We start from the raw sequence: 23234 nt of genomic DNA, 5'->3' as shown, positions 1-23234 counted from the left end.
TGTGTGTGTGTGTGTGTGTGTGAAAGAGAGAGAGAGAGAGAGAGAGAGGGACAGAGACAGACAGAGAGAGAGAGAGACAGAGAGACAGATAGAGAGAGAGAGAGAGAGACAGAGAGAGAAAGTGTGTGAGAGAGGGAGAGAGAAGGTGTGAGAGAGGGAGAGAGAGAGAGACAGAGAGAGAGAAGGTGTGTGAGAGAGAGAGAAGGTGTGTGAGAGAGGGAGAGAAGGTGTGAGAGAGGGAGAGAGAGACAGACAGAGAGAGAGAGAGACAGAGAGAGAGAAGGTGTGAGAGAGAGAGAGAGAAGGTGTGTGAGAGAGGGAGAGAAAGAAACAGACAGAGAGAGAGAGAGAGAGAGAGAGGTAGGGGGAGGAGCCAGAAGACAGGAGAGAGAGTGATAGAGAGACCTAGCGTGTCAGTGAGAGAGCGAGGCAGTGATGAGATGTGTCTGTGTGTGAGCGAGTGTCAGAGTGTTGCTGTCGCTCGGCCATGGCCTGTCTGATGGCCGCCTGGTCCGTCCACAACCCCACTGTCACCAACTCCATCATCATGGTGAGTACACACTGGACTTATACTGGACACACTGGGATATATACTGGGATATATACTGGTTGTATCTGTCTTCTAAACAGGCTGTAAACAGTTACTGACTGACACACACTGGTTTGCTTTTCATTTCTGGTCCAAATGTCTTAGTCTTTCTTTTTGGTTTTGTGACACTTTACATTTCTGTGTATTTCTCCCATTGGTCTGAATGGGACTGGACTGGCTGTGGTAGTAAAAAAGGTTTTTAAACAGGGAGCTTGTGTGTTTGTGTTGTTGGAGTCAGTTTGTCACGGTGAGTTTAACCTGCTTTCTCTGTCTGACTGGTGTGATAATGGGAGGAAACCAGTGAGCGGAGGCTGGTTCGGTGCTGCAGCCGGTCAGTAGAGACACAGTCACCTGTTTCTACTGAACTCTGCATTTAACAGACGCTCCCAACTATTCCTTATGAAGATGAACCACAGGGAACGTCAGGAATCTCAGCCAAACACAGAGAAAATGATACGAAGCACAAAGAGCGAAGCAGACACACTGTGAGTCCTGCAGGGACAGGAGTCTGTGTTTTGGTTGGGGATAAGCTGCAGTTTGTGTTTGCAGTCGGTGACTAAGCTCTGTCCGACAGTTACCTCCAGGAGCCTCTGTATAGAAACAGATTAGCGTCCCATATGGGAGCGTCCCACATACACAACAACAGACCGGCTGAAGGATCGGACTGCTGGACGATACTAAACAACTGTTAACTTCCCAGTACTGTTAGAAAGGTTTTCTGCTGTTAACGTAATGATTTGTTTCAGTTTGTAAAAATATAATAACTGCATTGATGAACTGATATTCAAAATTCAAACCACAAATGTCACCCATTCAGATGTTTGGTTATTAGCTACAGTGCTAACTGAAAAACTGAATGTGTATGACAGAGCTGTTTGGTGATCAGTGGAAATGGATTACATTTCAAAACTTTCAACCTCCCTGTTAATGTAATAAAACTCAGTCATGTATATATATATAATAGTAATATATATATATATATATATATATATATATATATATTTATGTATACATATATAATAATAATTATGTTAACAGGAAAAAAAAAGTTATTTTGTTAATGGAACTCTTGTCCATTAAACTCTTACTTTAATAATTAAATTAACCACCAATAATTACATAATGAGGGTGTAAAATTTTTATTTATTACAACATTAGTTTGAAGATGTTGTTACATCAACAGGTTTTAGTAAGTGAAGCTAGTTCAGGCAGACAACTGGAGTCGCACTGCAGTCATGTGATTCACACTCTACTCATACAACTCATATCCAGCGCCCCCCTCTCAGTCTATTTAAGCCCCGCCCCCCTCTCAGTCTATTTAAGCCCCGCCCCCCTCTCAATAAGGCGGTCTGTTTAAGATTTCTGCACCTACAATGTGCTTCACATAAAACAGAAAAAATACATACACACTCCACAACTATTTAAAATGACATCAAAAAAGAAGGAAAGATGTTGAGCAGTCACTCTCACCTCTCCTCTGCTCAGCCAGTATCAAAGTAAGTGTGTCTTCCCCCTGAGGATATTCAAAGATAATCACCACCTAAAAGAGCTTCTCTGAGAGTGACTCCCTCAATTTTTCCTCTCAAAAGGAAATCGATTGGAGATCTTGAAGGATTCTACGAAGGAGCCTAGAGAGTCTTTCCAGTGGTCTTACCCCCCCCCCCCCTATAGGCAGGCCCCATAGCCCCTATAGGACCCTATGGGACGCCCTTGCCACTCTACTGGAAGAATTGGAAGCAGTCATCACCATTTTATTACATTTCGACAAGCTCTTACATGGTCAGGTGCTACCACCGTTGGGTCCTGTTGGGCTGGGTTTTGTTGGGTCTAGTTTGGTCCAGTTTGGTCCAGTTGGGTCTTGTTGGATCTGGTTGGGCTTTGTTGGGTCTAGTTTGGTCCAGTTGGATCTTGTTGGGTCTAGTTGGTTCTAGTTTGGGCCTGTTGGGTCTAGCTGGGTTCTATTGGGTCTAGTTGGTCTTGTTAGGTGCAGTTGGGTTGCGTTGGGTCTGGCTGGGTCCTGTTGGGTTTGGACTGGTCTTGTTGGGTCCTACTTGGTCCTGTTGGATCATGTTGGGTCTGGTTGGGTCTGATTGCATTCTACTGGGTCTAGTTGGGTCTTGTTAGGTCTAGTTGGGTTTGGTTGGGTCCTATTGGGCCCTGTTGGGTCTGGCTGGGTTCGGTTTTGTTGGATACTGTTGGGTCCTACTTGGTCCTGTTGGATCCTGTTGGGTCTGGTTAGATCCTGTTAGGTCCTGTTGGATCTAGTTTCATCCTGTTGGATCCGGTATGGTCCTGCTGGGTTCTGTTGGGTCCGATGTGAAGTGTACATTTTGTCTAACAGTAATAAAAGTGAGGACTTTTCATATCAGTGTTGAGATGCCTTCATGTAAAATGTTGCTGAGATTCTGACCTCAGTCGTTCCACTGCTTCCTAATCTAACTATCATAGTTGTTACCCCCCCCCCACCCCAGAACACCAACGGGCCCCCGGACCTGATGTTGGACCCCCGGATGGTGTGTGTTTGTATGGACGAGGTGGTTAGCAAGCAGCACGCCAGTGGCCAGCAGACGCCACTGCTGCACAGACACCTGAAGAAGGTGGAGAACAACCTGACGGAGGCCCAGAGGTTCTCCTCCTTACCGAGGAGACCCGCTGTCAACATCGAGTTCAAAGACGTCTCCTACTCCGTCCCCGAGGGGCCCTGGTGGAGGAAGAAAGGTATTTATGACGTATGATGTGATGTTCACTAAAAAGACAAAGAGGTATCTTCCAAAATGAAAAAAAAGTGACTCCTACTCTTACAAAATGATTGACAGCACTTCATAAAGGACAGCAGGGAACTAAATTCCTTGGCTGACTAAATGAGACACTGGATCTAACAGATTTTACAGATATTGAATGATCAACTTCAGGTAAACATTTGTTTTCAAAAATGGATATGTGTTTTGAAATCGCACAGGAAAACTCACACATCTGCAAAAAGTAGTAAAGTTAAAGTTTTTCCAGGAGTGAAGAAGGGGATGCTTATCAAATTCCCATGTGTTTTTGAAACTGAACAATGGGGTCTGAACAGGTTTCTTCTCACTCAACATGTAAATGACCATGGAGACTTTTGAGTCAACAAAGAAAAAAATTGTGTTAGGTGTTTTTACTGTGAAAGTAGTGTAGTAGTGCAGTTTGATTCCTGAGGGGAAACTGAGTTGACAATCACAACACTAGAACAGAAGTGGAATTATACCAATGAAAAGTATGAAAGAGTACTGAGATCAAGAAACGTATGAATTAAAAATATGTACGATGTGAAAATGTAACCCAAACCCTAACCCAAGAAATACAAAATATAAGCGTTCTGAAAATAAATGTAAAGTAGTCAGAAGTAGTTAGGACAGCAGAAAGTGTGTACCGGGGGATTAATCTGAGCTGCAGGGAAACCTCACAGCAGTAATCTGTGATCTGCCTCTCTGCATCCTGGACCGAGTCCCAGAGGACAGACTCAGTCCTGAACAGTCTCCCTGTTAACACTAGACAGGCCGGTGGACTCAGTGGATCTTGGGGGTTGAACAGAGGGCCAACAATCTTAAAGCTGCAAAACCTCTGCTGTCTGGTGAAACTCCAGTTTTGGTGATTTTCATGTTTTAACTTCAGTTGAGGGATTACATGCTGCTCTATCGGTTCAAAAAATTCTGCGACCCCTGGGTTTATAAAACCTTTTAAAACTAATTGGATAAACTAAAAAAGTCGATAAACTAAATGGTCGTCAAGCTAAAAACAACAACACAGTCAATTTTGTGAAATGAGCACAAACTGAAGCTCAGCCTCCATGTTTCTGACAGAATCCAGTTCAGATCAGGTTCCTCCAGTATAGGATTCTGGTCCAACAGCAGCAATTGCTCTGGACATTTCCACCTGATGAGAAGGTTAGCTAACGCTTCAGTTTAGCTGCTGAAACAGTTAGCTTAGCTTCAGGTTTTGCTCAAGGTTCAATGAATGAAAACTTGTTGTCATGAGTTGGGAGTTGAACCATCCGACCTCCGACCTCCGACCTCCACACCCTGACTGTCCACCGTCAAACTACTTCCTGTTTCCTCCTCCTGACACACATTTCTTTCACTTTTCCTACACAAAACAAATGATTTGCATTTTTAGACATTTTGCTCCTTTCACCAAACTTCCAGGCTCCAAAACAAAGCAGTTTTTCTTAGTTCTGGAAAAGTTGGCATTTTGGAGGTGCAAGATTTTTCACCGGAAAGCAATATGCTACTTTTCTCCTTGAGACAGGAAGTGTATTGTTAGTCCCACCCCTCAAGTTCCTGCCCCAAAACTTATCACTCATCTTGATGTGCTGTCATCTATCCTGAGGCTGAGCCACGCTGTGGGCGTGAACTTGAGGACATGATACACGCCCCAAAAGGTCCCAACATTACTGAGAAGACTCTGGCCCAATCCCAAACCAGCCCCTCCCCCCTCACCCTATCCACTCCCCCTCCGCTTGCACGTTCACGTTAATCAGCAGGGAGTGTAAGTGGGCTGTAAAACCCTCCGACAGCGAGTCTGCATCGATGCAGACTTACAATTGTCCGCTAGCAGGAAGTACCTGCAACAGGAGAACAGAGGAAACAGCTGGGGCTCGTTCAGTCTGACAGCGGTGTGCAGCGTTTTGCTTCGGTTTCCGGGTTGAAACGCTTTGAGGTTCGTTGTCTCTCGTTTGGTGGGTGTGTCAGAGCTGTTAGCCAATCAGCAGCGACGTGTATATAAACCCCGCCGCATTAAAAAGGCAGTGCGCACAATGGATCCAACAAAAGTCCTTTACTAATGCATCCTGCAGCTTGCTGTCTGCAACAACTGAACTGATTAGAAGACATGTTTGTATCTTTTGCTATTGTATGAACCATGTGGAGTGACTCTTTCATAAACTTTTCTACTCCACTCTACTCCTCTAAATATATAATGGTAAATATTACAATATCATATCACAACAACAGTGATCAGCAATAATGATAGGCCTCATACTCGTAATAAAATAATTAGCTCATAGATCCTAACACAGTCTGAAGGTAAGAAGTGGATTATCCTTCACCTGAAATGTTTGCCTTGTCATCCTGAAATGCAAATGAGGCAAATGTTGGATCACTATAATGAGGAAGCAGTTTCCACAAACCCCTTCAGTCCACTGGGATGTTCTCTGCTGTTCTGGACGGAGAGAGCAGTGACTGTAACATCGAGCGTATTTTGTAGCATTAAACACGGATTTAAACCGATTTCATCAGGCTCCGAAAATTCTTTGAAAAGAACGCAAAGAATGTCCTTCTCAGCTGCCGTAGTTGCAACGCTTGCGTAACACAACAGGATGTTCAGCTCCACCGTTTCCCTTTAAATAAACATTTTGCTGCGTTTTGTCGGGCTGAACGCAGGGCTGACAAATGGAAGTTCTGCCTTTCTACTTTGTCAAGTATTTCTGATCACACACACACCTTTGTTTTCATCACACTGACTTTACAGAAAATCACAGAATGTTTGGTGAAGTTTAAAACTAAAAAAGGAGAATATCACTTTGTCCCTCAGGTCGCTTGACTTGTAGCAAACCCATAAATGCCTTTATGCATGCAAATATAAAAATAACTCCATTCTCATGGTTTTGGATGTTATGCCTTTACACGGACAGTTGCAAGCTGTTATCGTTGCCTCTCGTAAAAGTGGCGAGGGCGTCCCACAGTTGGTCAGTGTATTTCTACCCTTCATCAGAAGGCCTCCACAGCTGAGAGTGTAACCTGATGTGGAGTGGCACTCGGAGGTGAAGCGGCGGTGGGCAGAGGCTGGTTTGGGATTGGACCGAGGTCTTAAAGGCATACTGTGCAGGATCCTCCCCGCGCCGCAGGTTGCCCCGCCTCCTTCCAGGAGGACACGCCTCCGCTCTGCTCTGGTTGGGTCAGACAGCAACAGAAACGTTCTCATGCCATATAGGCTTTCAGAAAACCCAACATAATAATGATAAATGTAATATTAGCGATAGATATATTACTGTATCTGCAGGCTAACCAGCCATTTGGGAACTTTACCTGTCCAACAGAGAACAGGCCAGCGCTGCTTCAGTCTTCATCCCCTTCCCTGTTTTAACTCTCCGCGGGGAAAAGCCAAGTCTTTGCCTCTTGTTTTTGAACGAGCCCTGCCTGCCTGTCTCTTAGCAGCATTACTTATTCACTTCTCGTCCAGAATGTCCTAACTTCTCCAGAATTTGAACCGACAACCTTCACCGCCGTGTCGTCTGACCCGCTCGTTAGCGGGTGGCGTCACCAACACAGAGGTCTGACTCAAACGGGACGTTTTCTGTTTTTTGACGTGTCACAAATGCTCATGCTGACGCCTCCTAACACTGACTACATTTGTACTTTTCTTAAAGTTACAGCAGACTGATACAGAAAAGGGTTTCAGTGTAGAAAACCTGCTCAGGACAAAAGGCTGTGAACATTTCAATTCTGAAACAAACACTGAAACTGCTTGTGAGCAATTCCTCAGAAACCAAAAAACAAAAGAAAAATGCTCATGTGAACGGAGCCTAATACTGTGATTTGACTTGGGGTGACCGTGTGTGTGTGGTTTGTGTCTGTGTGTGTGTCTGTGTGTGTGTGTCTGTGTGTGTGTGTGTGTGTATTAACATGGCAGGCTGTAATCTGCTAATCCTCTGTCAGGGTCTCCCGCTGTAAATAGCCGCTGGCCAGATTAGACTGTTCTGATATAAAATAACAGTAAATCTGATGTAGATGAACTGGTCTGCAGGCAGCTGGAAGGTTTCAGACCGACAGAGCAAGGCACTGACACTGACAGGGTTGAGGGTTCAATTCCCAAACTATCAGTGCATCTGTTTTGGGTACAAGCCTCTACCAGACAGACAGGCAGACAGACAGGCAGACAGACAGACAGACAGACAGACAGGTAGACAGACAGACAGACAGGCAGACAGACAGACAGGCAGACAGACAGACAGACAGACAGGTAGAGAGACAGACAGTGGAAAGTGGGTCTGGTGCACTGGCAGCTCTACTGGAGCAGCTGGGGGTTCAGTGCCTTGCTGAAGGGCTCCTCAGTGGTTTGTCCTTAAGAGGAGAGTCTGCTATAGATCTGCTTTAAAACAACAAGCTGTCTGTTAGCTGTTAACTGTCTGTTAGCTGTTAGCTGTCTGTTAGCTGTGAACTGTCTGTTAGCTGTCTGTTAGCTGTTAACTGTCTGTTAGCTGTCTGTTAGCTGTGAACTGTCTGTTAGCTGTCTGTTAGCTGTTAACTGTCTGTTAGCTGTCTGTTAGCTGTTAGCTGTCTGTTAGCTGTGAACTGTCTGTTAGCTGTCTGTTAGCTGTTAGCTGTCTGTTAGCTGTCTGTTAGCTGTGAACTGTCTGTTAGCTGTCTGTTAGCTGTGAACTGTCTGTTAGCTGTCTGTTAGCTGTGAACTGTCTGTTAGCTGTCTGTTAGCTGTCTGTTAGCTGTTAGCTGTCTGTTAGCTGTCTGTTAGCTGTTAGCTGTATGTTAGCTGTTAACTGTCTGTTAGCTGTTAACTGTCTGTTAGCTGTTAGCTGTCTGTTAGCTGTTAGCTGTCTGTTAGCTGTTAGCTGTCTGTTAGCTGTTAGCTGTATGTTAGCCGTTAACTTAGGGTGAGCACATTTTCAAACCCTCAAACCGGGACCCTTCAGTGTCCCGCACGTTCATGCACGCGCACATGTATGTGCTTATGCCGCACCATAGGTGTTTTCATCAGGATAGGGGACAATTATTTCAGCGCTTATACACAGGGGTTAAAGGGTTAAAGTGGGATTTGGCAGGTGGGGGAACCCTGTGGCGGCGGTACACCACCTAACCTCTTGGATTAAGTCAAGAAACAGCAACCCTGTATAATGTTAACCAAAAATGTAAAATGATGTTATATTACTAGATTTCAGCATTGAGGTGCTTACATTCATGATCTTGCATAGGCATACTAACCTAAAAACCTTTTATTGGGAATCATGAGAAAGTTTCAGAGCGACAGACACAGAGCGTCCCCGTAACCATAGCAACTCACTCTCATCCTGCCTGAGAGGAGAGGGAGAGACGCAGAAGAGCCGCTGACTGAGACTGAGCAGCATGCATGGGAATAAATTACAATATAATACATTTGTGTTTATTTCTCACTATTCAGATGGTCTGAATAACTCTCTGCTGCTCGTGCTGCTCTGTCTTCACGCCGCAACGTTTATGAATTTGTTTTTCACTGCGTGAGAAAATGGACTTGTGGTGTGAGAGCCTGTGATAAATGTCAATTGCGTGAGTCTCTCGGTCAATGTGTGAGAGTTGGCAGCCCTGTGAACTCGCTTGACGTTATTATGAAACTGCCAATCAGATTTATTTACTTATTAATCGAAGGTGCCAGAACGCTGTTCCGGCCCACTTTAACTCCTGCTTACACACCTAGTGATGCACCTTTCAACACCATGGACAGCCTCAGCAAACAAAAATATGTTTTGTCTCCAAAAATCCACCAAAACATAGTTTATGTGGCGCATATGTTTTTGAATGGGTAATAATGAGCGGGGCAGAACATGATAAACGTCTAGCCTATGTAAGCGCTGAAAACAAGTATAATACTATTATTATTATTTTAATTGTGGTGAAAACCGGGACAATTTGGTAGTCAATGTTGAAAACCGGGACATTTTAGTGTTTTACAGATATTTGTCAGGACTCGGGACACCCATCTTGAAACCGGGACAATCCCGGACAAACTGGGACGTCTGGTCACCGTACGTTAACTATCTGTTACCTGTCTGTTAGCTGTCTGTTAGCTGTCTGTTAGCTGTCTGTTAACTGTCTGTTAGCTGTTAACTAACTGTTAGCTGTTAGCTGTCTGTTAGCTGTCTGTTAGCTGTCTGTTAGCTGTTAGCTGTCTGTTAGCTGTCTGTTAGCTGTCTGTTAGCTGTCTGTTAGCTGTTAGCTGTCTGTTAGCTGTCTGTTAGCTGTCTGTTAGCTGTCTGTTAGCTGTTAACTGTCTGTTAGCTGTCTGTTAGCTGTCTGTTAACTGTCTGTTAGCTGTCTGTTAGCTGTCTGTTAGCTCTGATGCAGCCTTTTCCTTCACTGCAGCACACTGCCACATCTGCAGCAGAGCCAGATCAGAGCTGTAACTCTGGAGATAAGCATAGCTTCTATTTTTGTCGGACTATGCAGCGGTCTGTTGCATATTTGAGCCATAAATTAGTAGTCTCTTTAAACATAATAGAGGATACATAAATCATCAAATTTTGCTACATAAAACGTAGCAAAATGTTTATTTAAAGGGAAACGGTGGAGCTGAACAGCCTGTTGTGTTACGCAAGCGTTGCAACTACGGCAGCTGAGAAGGACATTCTTTGTGTTCTTTTTGAAGAATTTTCGGAGCCTGATGAAATCGGTTTAAATCCGTGTTTAATACTATAAAATACGCTTGATGTTCCAGTCACTGCCCTTTCCGTCCAGAACAGCAGAAACATCCCAGTGGACTGAAGGGTTTGTGGAAACTGCTTCCTCATTATAGTGATCCAACATTTGCCTCATTTGCATTTCAGGATGACAAGGCAAACATTTCAGGTGAAGGATAATCCACTTCTTACCTTCAGACTGTGTTACCATCTATGAGCTAATTATTTTCTTATGAGTATTAGGCCTATCATTATTGCTGATCACTGTTGTTGTGATATGATATTGTAATATTTACCATTATATATTTAGAGGAGTAGAGTGGAGTAGAAAAGTTTATGAAAGTGTCACTCCACATGGTTCATACAATAGCAAAAGATACAAATATGTCTTATATCTCAAATATGTCTGTGCGCACTGCCTTTTTAATACAACAGGGTTTATATACACGTCGCTGCTGATTGGCTAACAGCTCTGACACACCCACCACACGAGAGACAACGTACCTCAAAGCGTTTCACAGCGTTTAGAGGAAACGTGACGTTCAACCCGGAAACCGAAGCAAAACGCTGCACACCGTTTTCAGACTGAACGAGCCCCAGGTTTATGTATGGAGCCGCTGAGAAGCTTCTGATTGGCTACAGTACGCCTAGTAGGCTACTCCTACATGATACATTAATGTTCCTCATGGTACAACTTGAGTTGTTTATGCAAAAATAAGCAAAAGTAGATAGTTGTGGTCACGTACCGATAGGTGAGATGTAGACAGGCTCAACACAACCAGAACAGAACTGCTAGCAGCTTAAAATGCTTTAAGTGTTGCAGCCGGGCCACAAGAAGTTAGGATATGCAAATGTTACGCATACTGTGTCGTTTAGGCGTTAGATGCTCAAAGATTTGATTGGCTAAAAAGTCAGTATTTTTAAAGGGCAATAGAAACTTAAAATAACAAGTGTGAATCCGCAGTATGCGACCACGTACGCTCATGCATACACACGTGGGGAATTTTTTGTGGACCGACCGACCGACAGATAAAAGTTGAACACCAAACTGTTAGGAATCAGCAGTTCATGGACTTTTACTAAAGGAGATTTTAAGAGTTTATTTCCAAAATGCTGTTTGTATTGAAGCCTGTCTGTAAAATGTAAAGGATCCAGCAGAAGTGTCTGATTTTGTCAACCAATGGACTAAGTTAACCAATATCATTTGTTGAGTCTGCTCCCCTCAGATTTCCTTAAAGACTCCTGACAATGTCATAAAATGCAAATAAGTCGCTCTGCGCAGGAAAAGTGAGAGAAATGCAGGAAAGGATCAGGAGCATGGACGTATGATCAGGAGGAGACAGGAAGTAGTTGGACAAACAGGGTGTGGAGGTCGGAGGGATGGTTCAATTCAAAGTTTTCATTTATTGAACCGTGAGCAAAACCTGAAGCTAAAATGAAGCAAACTGTTTCAGCTGCTGAACTGAAGCGTTAGCTAACCTTCTCATGTGACCAACAGGTGGAAATGTCCAGAACAATTCCTGCTGTTGGACCAGAATCCTTTACTGGAGGAACCTGATCTGAACTGGACTCTGTCAGAAACATTGAAGCTGACTGCCAGAGTTCCTGCTCATTTCATTAAATGTTGTTTTAATGTTGTGCTGGCAATTATTTTATGACAGTAGGCGTCACTCTTTTGAATCGGTGGAGATTTCTGGTTTTGGCCCAGAAGTCTTTGTATCCAGAAGGATTTCCCTGCTGAAGCTCCCTGAGCTGGCTGCTTTGTTGAACTAAGTCGGTAATTAGTGGCTGTTAGCGTCTTTAAAAGCTCAGCTTCACACTGAGGCGGAGATCTAACCCTCTTTTCTCTTGTTGGGTCTGAGGATTAGAAAATTGGAGTTTCAATGAGAACATTTCATCTGGTGAAGTGTGATTAATCCTCCTGTTGTTTTTCTGCTGAGCAGCGTTGGGTGGAATGAAGCTCCACCGGCTGTCCTGCTTCAGTTTTACCATTTCCACTTCACTGCACTACTGCTGGTGTTGAGGGAATACAGCAAAACACCTCATGTTACTAGCTGGGTTTCCATCCAAGTATGTTTGAGCAAATTGTGGTGTGTCGATTAGACAGACTGAATGGAAACAGTGAATTTGCATAAAAACGTCCTCAATATCGCAAAACCGGCTTTTACACTGAGATGAAAAAGGTTTGTTATGCTAAAGAAATGATGTGATAAATGGTGATGGAGAGGTAATAAATAATGATTGATGTTCTGCTGTAAAAATGTCTCTAGCAGCAGCAACAACAGTGGACTGATGGAGACCAAGGTGCTAGTTGGTACATTAGAATATCATACATGTTGTTTCTAACATGTAGAAGTCTTTGTTTTGGTCTTCAGATGAAAGTGTGAAATATGACCACATTAGCTCACAGTAAAGAACAAGAACAAAATCAATACCAAAAGACTTTTGTAAAGACACTTTCCATGTTTCTGCTGAGTGTTTCGTGACGTTCAGGAAACCGATTTATTCACTTCGACCAGCTGATGGAAACAGACAGACAGTGTCTGTTTCTTATTTGCTTGACATTTTCATGTAAACAGTAGTGTGGCGTGACGAGGAGACCGGAAGATGTTTGAGTCGTGGAACGGAAGCTTCTGAGAGTGATGAGGTCATCGCTCATGGACGTGACCTAGCATCACTAACAAGTGGTGAGGGAAGGCCGTGTGGGCTGCGTCTCTGTGGAGGCTCACCTGCCCTCATGATGCAACCCTGGAGATGGAAAGGTTACTGCAGTTCACTGTCACTAATCTGACTCAGCTCAGCAGCACAAGGGCCATTCATAATCCACCGCTCAGTTTCTGTCTCACTGCTGGAAAAGCTGTTGGAGACGTCGTGTTTTCACCTGAGTAGAGCTGTGCTGCAGGAGTGTGTGTGTGTGTGTGTGTGTGTGTGTGTGTGTTAGCCTGCCTTCTATAAGGAGCCGACACGTAAATTAACCAACACCCCACCGGTTTACCAGCGGCTGGGGGGCTAGCGCTATTTTTCATAAACATGATAATAGAACAGATTGTGTTGAAAATCATCTTGCAGCACCACAGTTACAAAGGTACATAAGCAATTACGACATTTAGTACACTGTTTTGTGACTTTTGAGGGAAAAGGCTTTGGTACAAGACTGTGTACGTATAAGTACAGTGACCGAACTACATTTCCCATGAAATGGCCTAGTGTGCACTAACCAAACACCAGAACTATCGCTAGCTATAACGTTTTCATGGTGCAACCGTAGCTGGTAGATTTACTAGTAAACTCAGTGAAGTCTTGTTTTGTCAGCGACACTTTTTGCGGAAAGTTCCCCGCTACGCATTTGGAACTTTCCAAACCAGGAAGCTGTGTCTTGTTTATATCGACAGTAGAGTACAGTAGAGTCTGTATCAGTACAGTAGAATGTGTAGTACTGCAGTAGAGTAGTACAGAGGTTACTGTACTGCAGTAGAGTGTGTAGTACTGCAGTAGAGTAGTAGAGAGGTTACTGCAGGGCAGGGAAGGATGGTGGGATTAAATCTGATTAAATCTGATTAAATCTGATAATCCAATTAAAGTGGCAGCGGCTGCGCTCAGCCAGGAGCGTTAGGTAAACACTGCAGCGGTGCGGCGGGGCGGGGCGGGGCGGGGCGGGGCGGGGCGCCCCGGTGGCTCACTGAGTAGAGCGCGTACCATAAGGCTCAGTCCTTCCTGCAGCGACCCGGGTTCGAATCTGGCCCGCCGTCATTTGCTGCATGTCCTCCCCTCTCTCTCTGCCATGCCTTCCTGTCTCTCTCTCACTAACTCTGTCAAATAAAGTATAAAAATGCCAAAAATAACTCTTTAAAAAAAAAAAAACGCCTCCACCGCTGTGTTTCCACTCACAACCGATTACATTACCCAACTGGTTAGTTCATTAAGTTCTGCCACACATTGTTCTACATGTTATATACATACACCCTGAGGCTACACAATAAATGTCAGTTTTAAAATCTGATTTTTCTTCAAACAAGTGAAACAACTCTGCCGGTGGGCTGAGATAATTCCACTTGTTTCCAATGCAAATCAACTTGAGTTTAATTCTAGAATCAGGTTCCATGGTCTTAATGTTGGTGGACTGATAAGCCTCATTTCAAGATAGAAATTCCACCTGTGATGAAAACAAATTAAATGTCTCTCTCTACTGGGGGATTTCTCAACTGATTTTACGAAAAATCATACAATCTGAGATTTAGTGACACACACACACACAGACACACACACACACGCACACACACGCGCACACACACACACACACACACACACAGACACACACACACACACACACACAGACACACACACACACACACACACACACACACACACAGACAGACAGACAGACAGTGGTTTCAGTGGGAGTGTATATGAGGTCAGTGTGTGTGTGTGTGAAGCTGTAATCGACACCGGTCCTGACAAAGCTCCTTTCTGCTGCGGCCTGGGAACCGACCGGCTCTCTGTTCTGCTCTGTCTCAGGTTACAAGACGCTGCTCAAAGGGATTTCTGGGAAATTCACCAGCGGGGGCCTGGTGGCCATCATGGGGCCCTCAGGAGCCGGCAAGTCCACGCTCATGAACATACTGGCTGGATACAGGTGCGTGTGTGAGTGTGTGCATGTGTGCGTGCGTGCATGCGTGTGTGTGTGAGTGTGTGTGTGTGTGTGTGAGTGTGTGTGTGTGTGTGTGAGTGTGTGTGCTCTGTACTTGTGTATTTCTGTTCTTAGGAGGACTAAATGTCCTCACAAGGATAGAAAGATTAGGAAAATCCTCCAAAGTGACATTTTGCTGCTCCTCACTTTTACAAAGGGGTTAGGACCAGTAGTACTGCAGTACTGGTACTGTATATGGTACTGCAGTACCACTGTGCAAGGTAGTGCAGTACTACTGTATATGGTACTGCAGTACTACTGTATATGGTAGTGCAGTACCACTGTGTAAGGTAGTGCAGTGCTACTGTATATGGTACTGCAGTACTGGTATGATACTGCAGTACCACTGTGTAAGGTAGTGCATTGCTACTGTATATGGTACAACAGTACTATGTAAGGTACTGCAGTACTACTGTATATGGTACAACAGTACTATGTAAGGTACTGCAGTACTACTGTATATGGCACTGCAGTACGGCTCTATATGGTACTGCAGTACTAGTATTGTATATGTTACTGCAGTACTAGTATTGTATATGGCACTGCAGTACTGGTACTGTATATGGTACTGCAGTACTGGTACTGTATATGGTACTGCAGTACTGGTATTGTATATGGCACTGCAGTACTAGTATTGTATATGGCACTGCAGTACTGGCATTGTATATGGTACTGCAGTACTGGTACTGTATATGGTACTGCAGTACTGGTATTGTATATGGCACTGCAGTACTAGTATTGTATATGGCACTGCAGTACTGGCATTGTATATGGCACTGCAGTACTAGTATTGTATATGGCACTGCAGTACTGGCATTGTATATGGTACTGCAGTACTGGTATTGTATATGGCACTGCAGTACTAGTATTGTATATGGCACTGCAGTACTAGTATTGTATATGGTACTGCAGTACTGCTGTACCACAGGAAGCGTTGTGTTTGCCTGTTGGTGCAGAGAGACCGGGATGAAGGGGGAGATCCTGATCAACGCTCAGCCCAGAGACCTGCGCTCCTTCAGGAAGGTTTCCTGCTACATCATGCAGGACGACATGCTGCTGCCACACCTCACCGTGCAGGAGGCCATGATGGTAAACATGACCCCGACCGCTGCCTTTAGAGGCCATGATGGTAAACATGACCCCGACCGCTGCCTTTAGAGGCCATGATGGTAAACACGACCCCGACCGCTGCCTTTAGAGGCCATGATGGTAAACACGACCCCGACCGCTGCCTTTAGAGGCCATGATGGTAAACACGACCCCAGATATTCTAGGTGGCTTTCATCATTTGGTTTGGACTTTGTGAACTTTTTGCAGTTGAAGTTGGGATCAGTTTGACAGGTGTGACATGTGTATCGTCTTCTCCCGTTCGGACCGTGGTGCGGATCACTTCTGGTGTGAAAACAATTTGGATAAAATCCGACCCAAAGCGAGGGAATGGCGATGCGTGTGCAGTGTTTGGTTCACAGCAGGTCGCTTGGGTTGTTTTTAGCCAAATTACAACAAAGTGTTTCCGACCCGTGGAGTCTTAACACTCTTTTCTCTCTTTTTCTCCACGGTCCGTGAGGAGCCGCTGTGTTTAACCCCTCCGCCTCTGTCAATATTTAACGAAAGCGAACGTATATACGCTCACCTAAGGGCCGATTCACACGCGGTGCTCTAAAACGCTTGGAAAATGCGAGGCGCGCTGCTTGCATCCTTTTATCAAGTGCACTTGGACGGGTGCGCCTGGTGTTGCCAAGCAACCAAAGACAACAACTTCACACAAAGTTTGTTAGTAGTTATCTGAAATAATGGATTACCATCACAGTAAAACTGGCGAAGTAGCTTTACTTCTTGATCTACATGTGGAGCAGAAAAAGATGAACGCATCCCTCTTTACAGAAATACAGAAGTACGGAAATATTATGGGAGAGTTCTTCCCGAGTCATTTGACCCTTCCTCATACAGATTTTAAGTCTTTAAAACTCACTAGCAAGAGGAAAACCTACCGGCCCAGAGCGGAAGTATGTGCGACATTTTGTCATCTTTTAAACACCCTTAGTCTCATCTACCCTAGTCTACTCCAGTATAATCTAGTCTTGTCTGGTTTACTCTACTCAAGTGTAGTCTACTCTTGTCTACTGTAGTTTAGTCTAGTCTAGTCCAGTCTACTCTAGTCTACTCTAGTCTACTGTAGTTGAGTCTAGCCTAGTGCTGTAGGTTTTGATCTCAGGTCTGTGGTCCAGTGTTGATCCTGCTCCTGTTTCTGTCCTGCAGGTTTCAGCCAATCTGAAGCTGCAGGAGAAAGCGGAGGCTCGCAGGGAGATGGTGAGTGTTTGACTGAAGAACGACTGAACACTGAAGTTGATTCAAATCATTTTTATTTGAAAATTGCTTTTCCAGATGAAGCTACAAACTGCTATTAGGATAAAATAACTATAATAAAAAGCGTTGTATCCCAGTATTTCTCGCTGCTGTCGGCTAATTCAAGGCCTTTTGCACATGTTAGCTAGGCGGGGGGGTTGATCTAGTTGTACTTGCAGAACTATTGGCCGGACAGACGTTAGCGTCGTAAGTTTACCATTCTTGAGAAGAGGGCAGTGAGTGGGAGGAGCTAGATGTAGTGAAATTGCTGGTGCACGACACATGAACACGCAGGCTGGCGGCGAGTTTCACCACAGCTGAAATCTGTTCAGCTGTTTAGAGGTGAAACGACGAAGGTCTCACACATTTCTCTGATTGGCTCTGAGTTTGAGTTCTGGTTTGTTTTTCTGTCTGAGTAGAACAAGTTTAAGCCAACAAGTTTTAGCTTAGCTCCAACACTAGCTACTTCATCAAGTAACTTCAGATTAATATACAAACTTTTGGGATAATTTAAACAAGAGAGATAAAAATGGATGAAAATTTTGAATCCAGACTTAATTCTGGTCACAGCAGATGGAGTCATGAACCTTTACAGCTTCTCAGCTGGAAGGCTATGCCTGTATTTTCTCTGCAGTATATGCTTCATGCAAACACCACAAACATCTGTGTTGATTTGGTTTTTAGCATTGATTGAGCCGTTTGTCCTCTCTAATATCACCCACTGTTGTTTGTGTCAGTGCCAAGCTCCGCCCATAGCTCCGCCCAGCCAAAGTTGACTGGTTTGAATGATGATGGTTACTAGTTACTTCTCTCAAAAAGTAATTGAATTACTTTACCAATTACTGCATAATAAAAGTAATTAGTTACTAAGGAAAGTAACTTTTGTGTTACTTTTAAATGTCTGCTTCAATTCTCTTATCACACATAGCTATATTATTTTAGTGTTGCTGTGGCACAGAGTGGAACAAGACAACTGTCACATTTTATCTATCATCGTACCCATTATCACTATGATGAACAGTAAGTAGTGGAACAATAAAACACAATAGATATGTTTTGATAGGTGTATTTATTGTAGCCTCACAGGCTTCAGATCAGCATCAGTTCACTGTGTGGGCGGAGTTACGCACTGGGAGCAAAGCTGCCAACTCAGCTCAGGAAAGCAGCTATTGGCTGCTCAGAAAGTCACTAGAAGTTGCCAGATGATAATTTGACAATAATTTGCATATCAATATATAATGTTGCACTTGTTATGCACACCGCGGCGTAGCCCGTTTTAATATAATTGCTGACTCCGCCCACCCGGGCCAGTTTCAGCGTATGCCGGTAACAATTACAAGTGCACCCTATCCTACAGTCCCTGCTGTGTGAAGCTGTGATCATCAGACTCTCTGGATCAGACAAGCAAGTAGAGAAAACCTGCATCAGCCAAACCAATTTATCGCCAAATGCTTTGGGATTCAACACATTAACTTTGCTTCCCATGGTCAGAAAAAGTCTCCAGATTTGTCGCTTTTGAGACATAAAGTCTCAGGGAGGTCGGTCGTCTTTTGATTCACTTGCGCCACCGTTAAGTCGGATGATCATAAACCGGATAATCCAGTAACGAGTAATGAGCCCATTTAAATTTCAGTAATTGTAATTGCGTTATTAATTTGAAAAAGTAATTAGTTACATTACTAGTTACTGCCAAATTAGAGTAACGCATTACTTTGTAACACGTTAGTCCCAACACTGCCGGTAATAAACAACGACAACCGCTCAACCACTTTGAAAAAAACACTTTGTTAGTCTGTTATTTCTTACAAAAATGATAATGAGCGAACCTTTGTGACATCACAAAGTTACGGAAGTCCAAACGGCTCGTTTAGAGGCTCGCTGCACTAATATGGATTGTGTGGATTTAGTTTTGATACTTTCACCATGTTTAGATAGACCATCCTGTTTTACACCATATGGGACCTTTGAAGCGGTTCTGGTTCTGTGTGTCCAGGTCAGGGAGATCCTGATGGCGCTGGGTTTGCTGGACTGTGCTAAAACCAGAACGTCTCACCTGTCAGGAGGTCAGAGGAAGAGGCTGGCCATCGCCCTGGAGCTGGTCAACAACCCGCCTGTCATGTTCTTCGACGAGCCCACCAGGTCAGACCGGACCCGGATCCAACACACACAAGAGGCACCTGGTGCTTCTTCTAGCCTGATGCGTCTCAGACGTCTTCATGTCAAGACCTCCCCAACAGATTCACATTAGAGCACATTAGACCACAAACATTTAGTCCCATATGGGAAGATTGTTGTTGTTGTTTAGTATTGAATTACTACATTATAGGTGGAGAGAGAACAGTGGTGAGAGTGAAACCTAGGATTACTAGCGGTCATCATACATTCTCTAATTGGGATAATTTCTAGTGAATTAAATTATAGTAAAGTAAAACTATTCCTTATTCTGCTGTGGATCCCTGGAACCCCCTCAGGGATCCCTGGGACCCCGTTAAAGACCCCTGGGTGTCCCTGGACTCCACTTTGAGAACCACTGGCCAAGTGGTTAGGGAACTGGGCTGGTGATTGTCCTTTTCAAATCCCCAAACTGGCAGGAAGATTTGGGCAGGGGCCTGAATGAGTAACACTCTCCCCTCCCTCATCATCAGTGTGCCCTTGAGCAAGGCATTTAACCTCCAACTGCCCAGTGGTGAAGCCATACTGGGTTGCTCCCAGTACAACTGTGTGCACGTGAAGCAGTGTGGGGTTGCTCAGCAAAATCCTTTCTTGATCAGTGGTTCTCAACCTTTTCATGCAATTCATGAACCCAAATCCTACAACTACTGTATGTTGTTTAGTTACTTTAGAGACCAAGTGAATAGAGTAATCGTTCCCCATTTTGGCCAGAAGAAAACAATATTGTTGTAGTGTGAAAGCTTGAGCAATAGTGTAGTTTATAGTTATCTTTATAGTTATCTTGTAGATGTGAATGGGACTTGCAGCTTTGGATTCTGGGTCTTTATTGACACCGGTGGAGAAGACCAACATGGCTGCTGCCTGTTTGCTCTGTAGGTGCTGCCATCCCATAATCTCTACGTTCACTGTGTCAACAAGAAGACACACACACACACACACACACACACACACACACACACACACACACACACACACACACACACACACACACACACACACACACACACTCTGGCCTGTTGCTCTGAGCTTAGAGACAAACTGGTCTTGACCTGATTAGCGAGCTGACGAGTGTTGGACAGGTTAATGCATTACTGGGAACACAGCTGTAATGGATTATAATGGCTTAGATTAGTGTATTGACCATTTGAAGTTTGTATAACAGGTTGATAACATGCTGTATTACAGCCATACAGGGTTAGACCAATACATCAGGCCGATGTCGTCCTTTTGTTAAACATCAGGTATCCTCTGATATGATGGAGCTTCCTCCTGGACACAGCTACAGGAAACCTGATATGACATCTGACCTTCTTTACACCTTTTATTTTTTCATTTAATCTTTCAAAAAATGTTTTATGTTTATTCATTCTTCATTTAAACGGCAGTAATGTGTCCCAGAATTTCCCTTCCATTGAATCCTGGGTTTTGATGGAGAGTTTTACTGTCCCATGATGCTCTAAATGTTTCACAGGGTTTTCAAGAACATTCTGAGGAAAAACTGAATACTTGGACATGTTTGGCATGAAAAGGCTCAAATTTAAGGACCCTGAATGAATATTGGTGCAAAATATCAGCTAGCGGTAGCTTCGATCCAAAAATATCAGTATTGGCATCAGCTTTCAAAAACCTACACTGGTCGAACCCTAATGCCATACAGCTATTATGAATTGTATGAGTTCTAGTGTGGAATGAGAAGCTCTTAACATGCTGTCAGCCCGAGGTCAAATAGCAGGGGGCAGTTGTTTTAATCTTATCGGTGTACCAGATGGGTGGGGTTTTCTGCAGCAGGACCGTTACAATAGTGTCAGTTACAGAGAAGTATACCAAGTTAATGTGTTAAATTACATTTCTGTGATTGTCTAAACTTCCTGGTATTCATATATTGTCCTTGTCCTTGGTGGCGAACCCCGCCCATCTGGCACCACAGTGTCTCAAAACCAGCCAGAGAAATGCCTCGCGGCCTAGATCCCACACAGTCCAAGACCTCCACCGTCCACAGCCACACTGATCCTCTTCAGCCTCACCGGGACTTCCTCACTTTGAGCTTTAATTGAATGTAATTTCCCAGCATGCTGTGCAGTTGGTTTGGTCAGGGAGGCAGAGTCCTTTACCTCTGACTGTGTACCGCTTGTTCATCTGTATTTACCATGTACATTTACTGCTTGGTAACTGGTAGTTGGAATGTACATGTAGTACTCATTGATGTGTATTCACATATTTAGTATATTTAGTATCAGTACAGCACATTTCACACAATCAAATGCAACTCAAAGTGCTTCACAACACAGAAAAACAAATGCAGTAGAATAAAAGAACCAAAAAGGAGAGGTCATAAAAATACAAAAAATAGACAATGTAGCCTATTAATGAGTAGAATAAAAATGAGAACATTAAAATTTTAGATAAAAGTAAACAATATTATACGATTAAAATAAAAACATAGTACTTGCTTACTAGTATACATTTTTTAATATGATTTCTTTTTTGATCATTATCACTAGTATTATTCTAGAGACTGAAATATTCTAGATTATTTGAAATATGCTGATGATGATGATGATGATGATGATGATGATGATGAAAGTAATCATCATCAAATCTCTGCTGTTGGGTAAAAATCTCCATAAAGGAGCTGTCTGTGCGGTGGTGTTAACATGTTTTCTCTCTCCCCCCCCCTCTCTCATTCTCTCCCTCTCCTCTCTCTCTCTCTCCCCCCCTCTCTCTCTCTCCCTCTCTCTCTCTCTCTCTCCCTCTCTCCTCCCTCTCTCTTTCTGTCTCCCCCCCCTCTCACTCTCTCCTCTCTCCTCTCCTCTCCTCCCCTCTCCTCTCTCATCTCCTCTCCTTGTCTCCTCTCCTCTCTCTGCCTCCTCTCCTCCTCTCTCTCTCTGTCTCTCTCCCCCCCTCTCTCTCTCTCCCTCTCTCTCCCTCTCTCTCTCCTCCTTCTCTCTCTCTGTCTCTTTCCCCTCCTCTCTCTCCCCCCCTCCCTCTCTCTCTCCCTCTCTCTCTGTCTCTCCCCCTCACTCTCTCCCTCTCTCTCCCCCCCTCTCCCTCTCTCTCTCTCCTCCCTCTCTCTCTGTCTCCCCCCCCTCTCTCTCTCTCTCTCTGCCCTCCTCTCTCTCCCCCCTCTCCCTCTCTCTCTCCCTCTCTCTCTGTCTCTCCCCCTCACTCTCTCCCTCTCTCTCCCCCCTCTCCCTCTCTCTCTCTCCTCCCTCTCTCTCTGTCTCCCCCCCTCTCTCTCTGTCTCTCTCCCCTCCTCTCTCCCCCCCTCTCCCTCTCTCTCCTCCCTCTCTCTCTCCCTCTCTCTCCCTCTCTCTCTCTGTCTCCCCCGTCTCTCTCCCCCTCTCTCTCTCTCCTCCTTCTCTCTCTCTCTCTCTGCCCTCCTCTCTCTCCCCCCCTCCCTCTCTCTCTCCCTCTCACTCTCTCTCTCTCTCCCCCCCCCCCCAGTGGTCTGGACAGCTCGTCTTGTTTCCAGGTGGTCTCTCTGCTGAAGGCTCTGGCGCAGGGCGGCCGCACCGTCATCTGCACCATCCACCAGCCCAGCGCCAAACTGTTCGAGCTCTTCGACAAGGTGACGCCCACCGGCTTCTGCAACATCAGAGACACATTTCTCTTTATTTTTTTTACCATTTTCCACATTTTAGAATAACAGTAAAGACTCAAAACTATGAAATAACACAAATGGAATTATGCAGCGACCAAAAAAGTGTTAAATCAAAACTATCTTATATTTTAGATTCTTTGCCTTGATGGAAAGGCAAAGGCTTTGGAAAGAAATTCATACACAGGATCAACTTCACTATTTATATTTGACTAAGAAACTCATTTCAAGCATTTAAGCAGAAGACTGTAGATCAGAATGACTTTAAGAGAATGAGAAACATAATGCATTTAATCAGGTGTTTATAAATGTTTGACTGGTAGTGTAAATCTTCACAATAATACAACTTTTGCTTTGTTTCTGAATTATATGAAAAGAGCTGATTTGTACAAAATGATTTTTACCAAACCATGATGGAGTTTCGTAG

General features: G+C 44.2%; 1 protein-coding gene across 1 annotated transcript; it reads left to right on the top strand.

The window, feature by feature from the left end:
- Positions 1–487: 487 nt before the first annotated feature.
- Positions 488–22777, top strand: LOC139638334 (ATP-binding cassette sub-family G member 1-like; the record flags this gene model as incomplete). Its single annotated transcript, XM_071512447.1, has 7 exons — positions 488–550; positions 3061–3307; positions 14520–14637; positions 15648–15780; positions 16951–17001; positions 19031–19176; positions 22654–22777. Coding segments are annotated over exons 1-7 (882 nt in total), but the record flags the coding sequence as incomplete, so codon positions are not given.
- Positions 22778–23234: the final 457 nt, after the last annotated feature.

This window comes from Centroberyx affinis, unplaced genomic scaffold, assembly GCF_046629955.1.
Source record: "Centroberyx affinis isolate AG114_WGS23_722 - 3 ecotype Tasmania unplaced genomic scaffold, CSIRO-AGI_Caff_v1 ptg006286l_1, whole genome shotgun sequence".
NCBI classification, from domain to species: domain Eukaryota; kingdom Metazoa; phylum Chordata; class Actinopteri; order Beryciformes; family Berycidae; genus Centroberyx; species Centroberyx affinis.
This window is presented reverse-complemented; position numbering and strand designations above follow the sequence as displayed.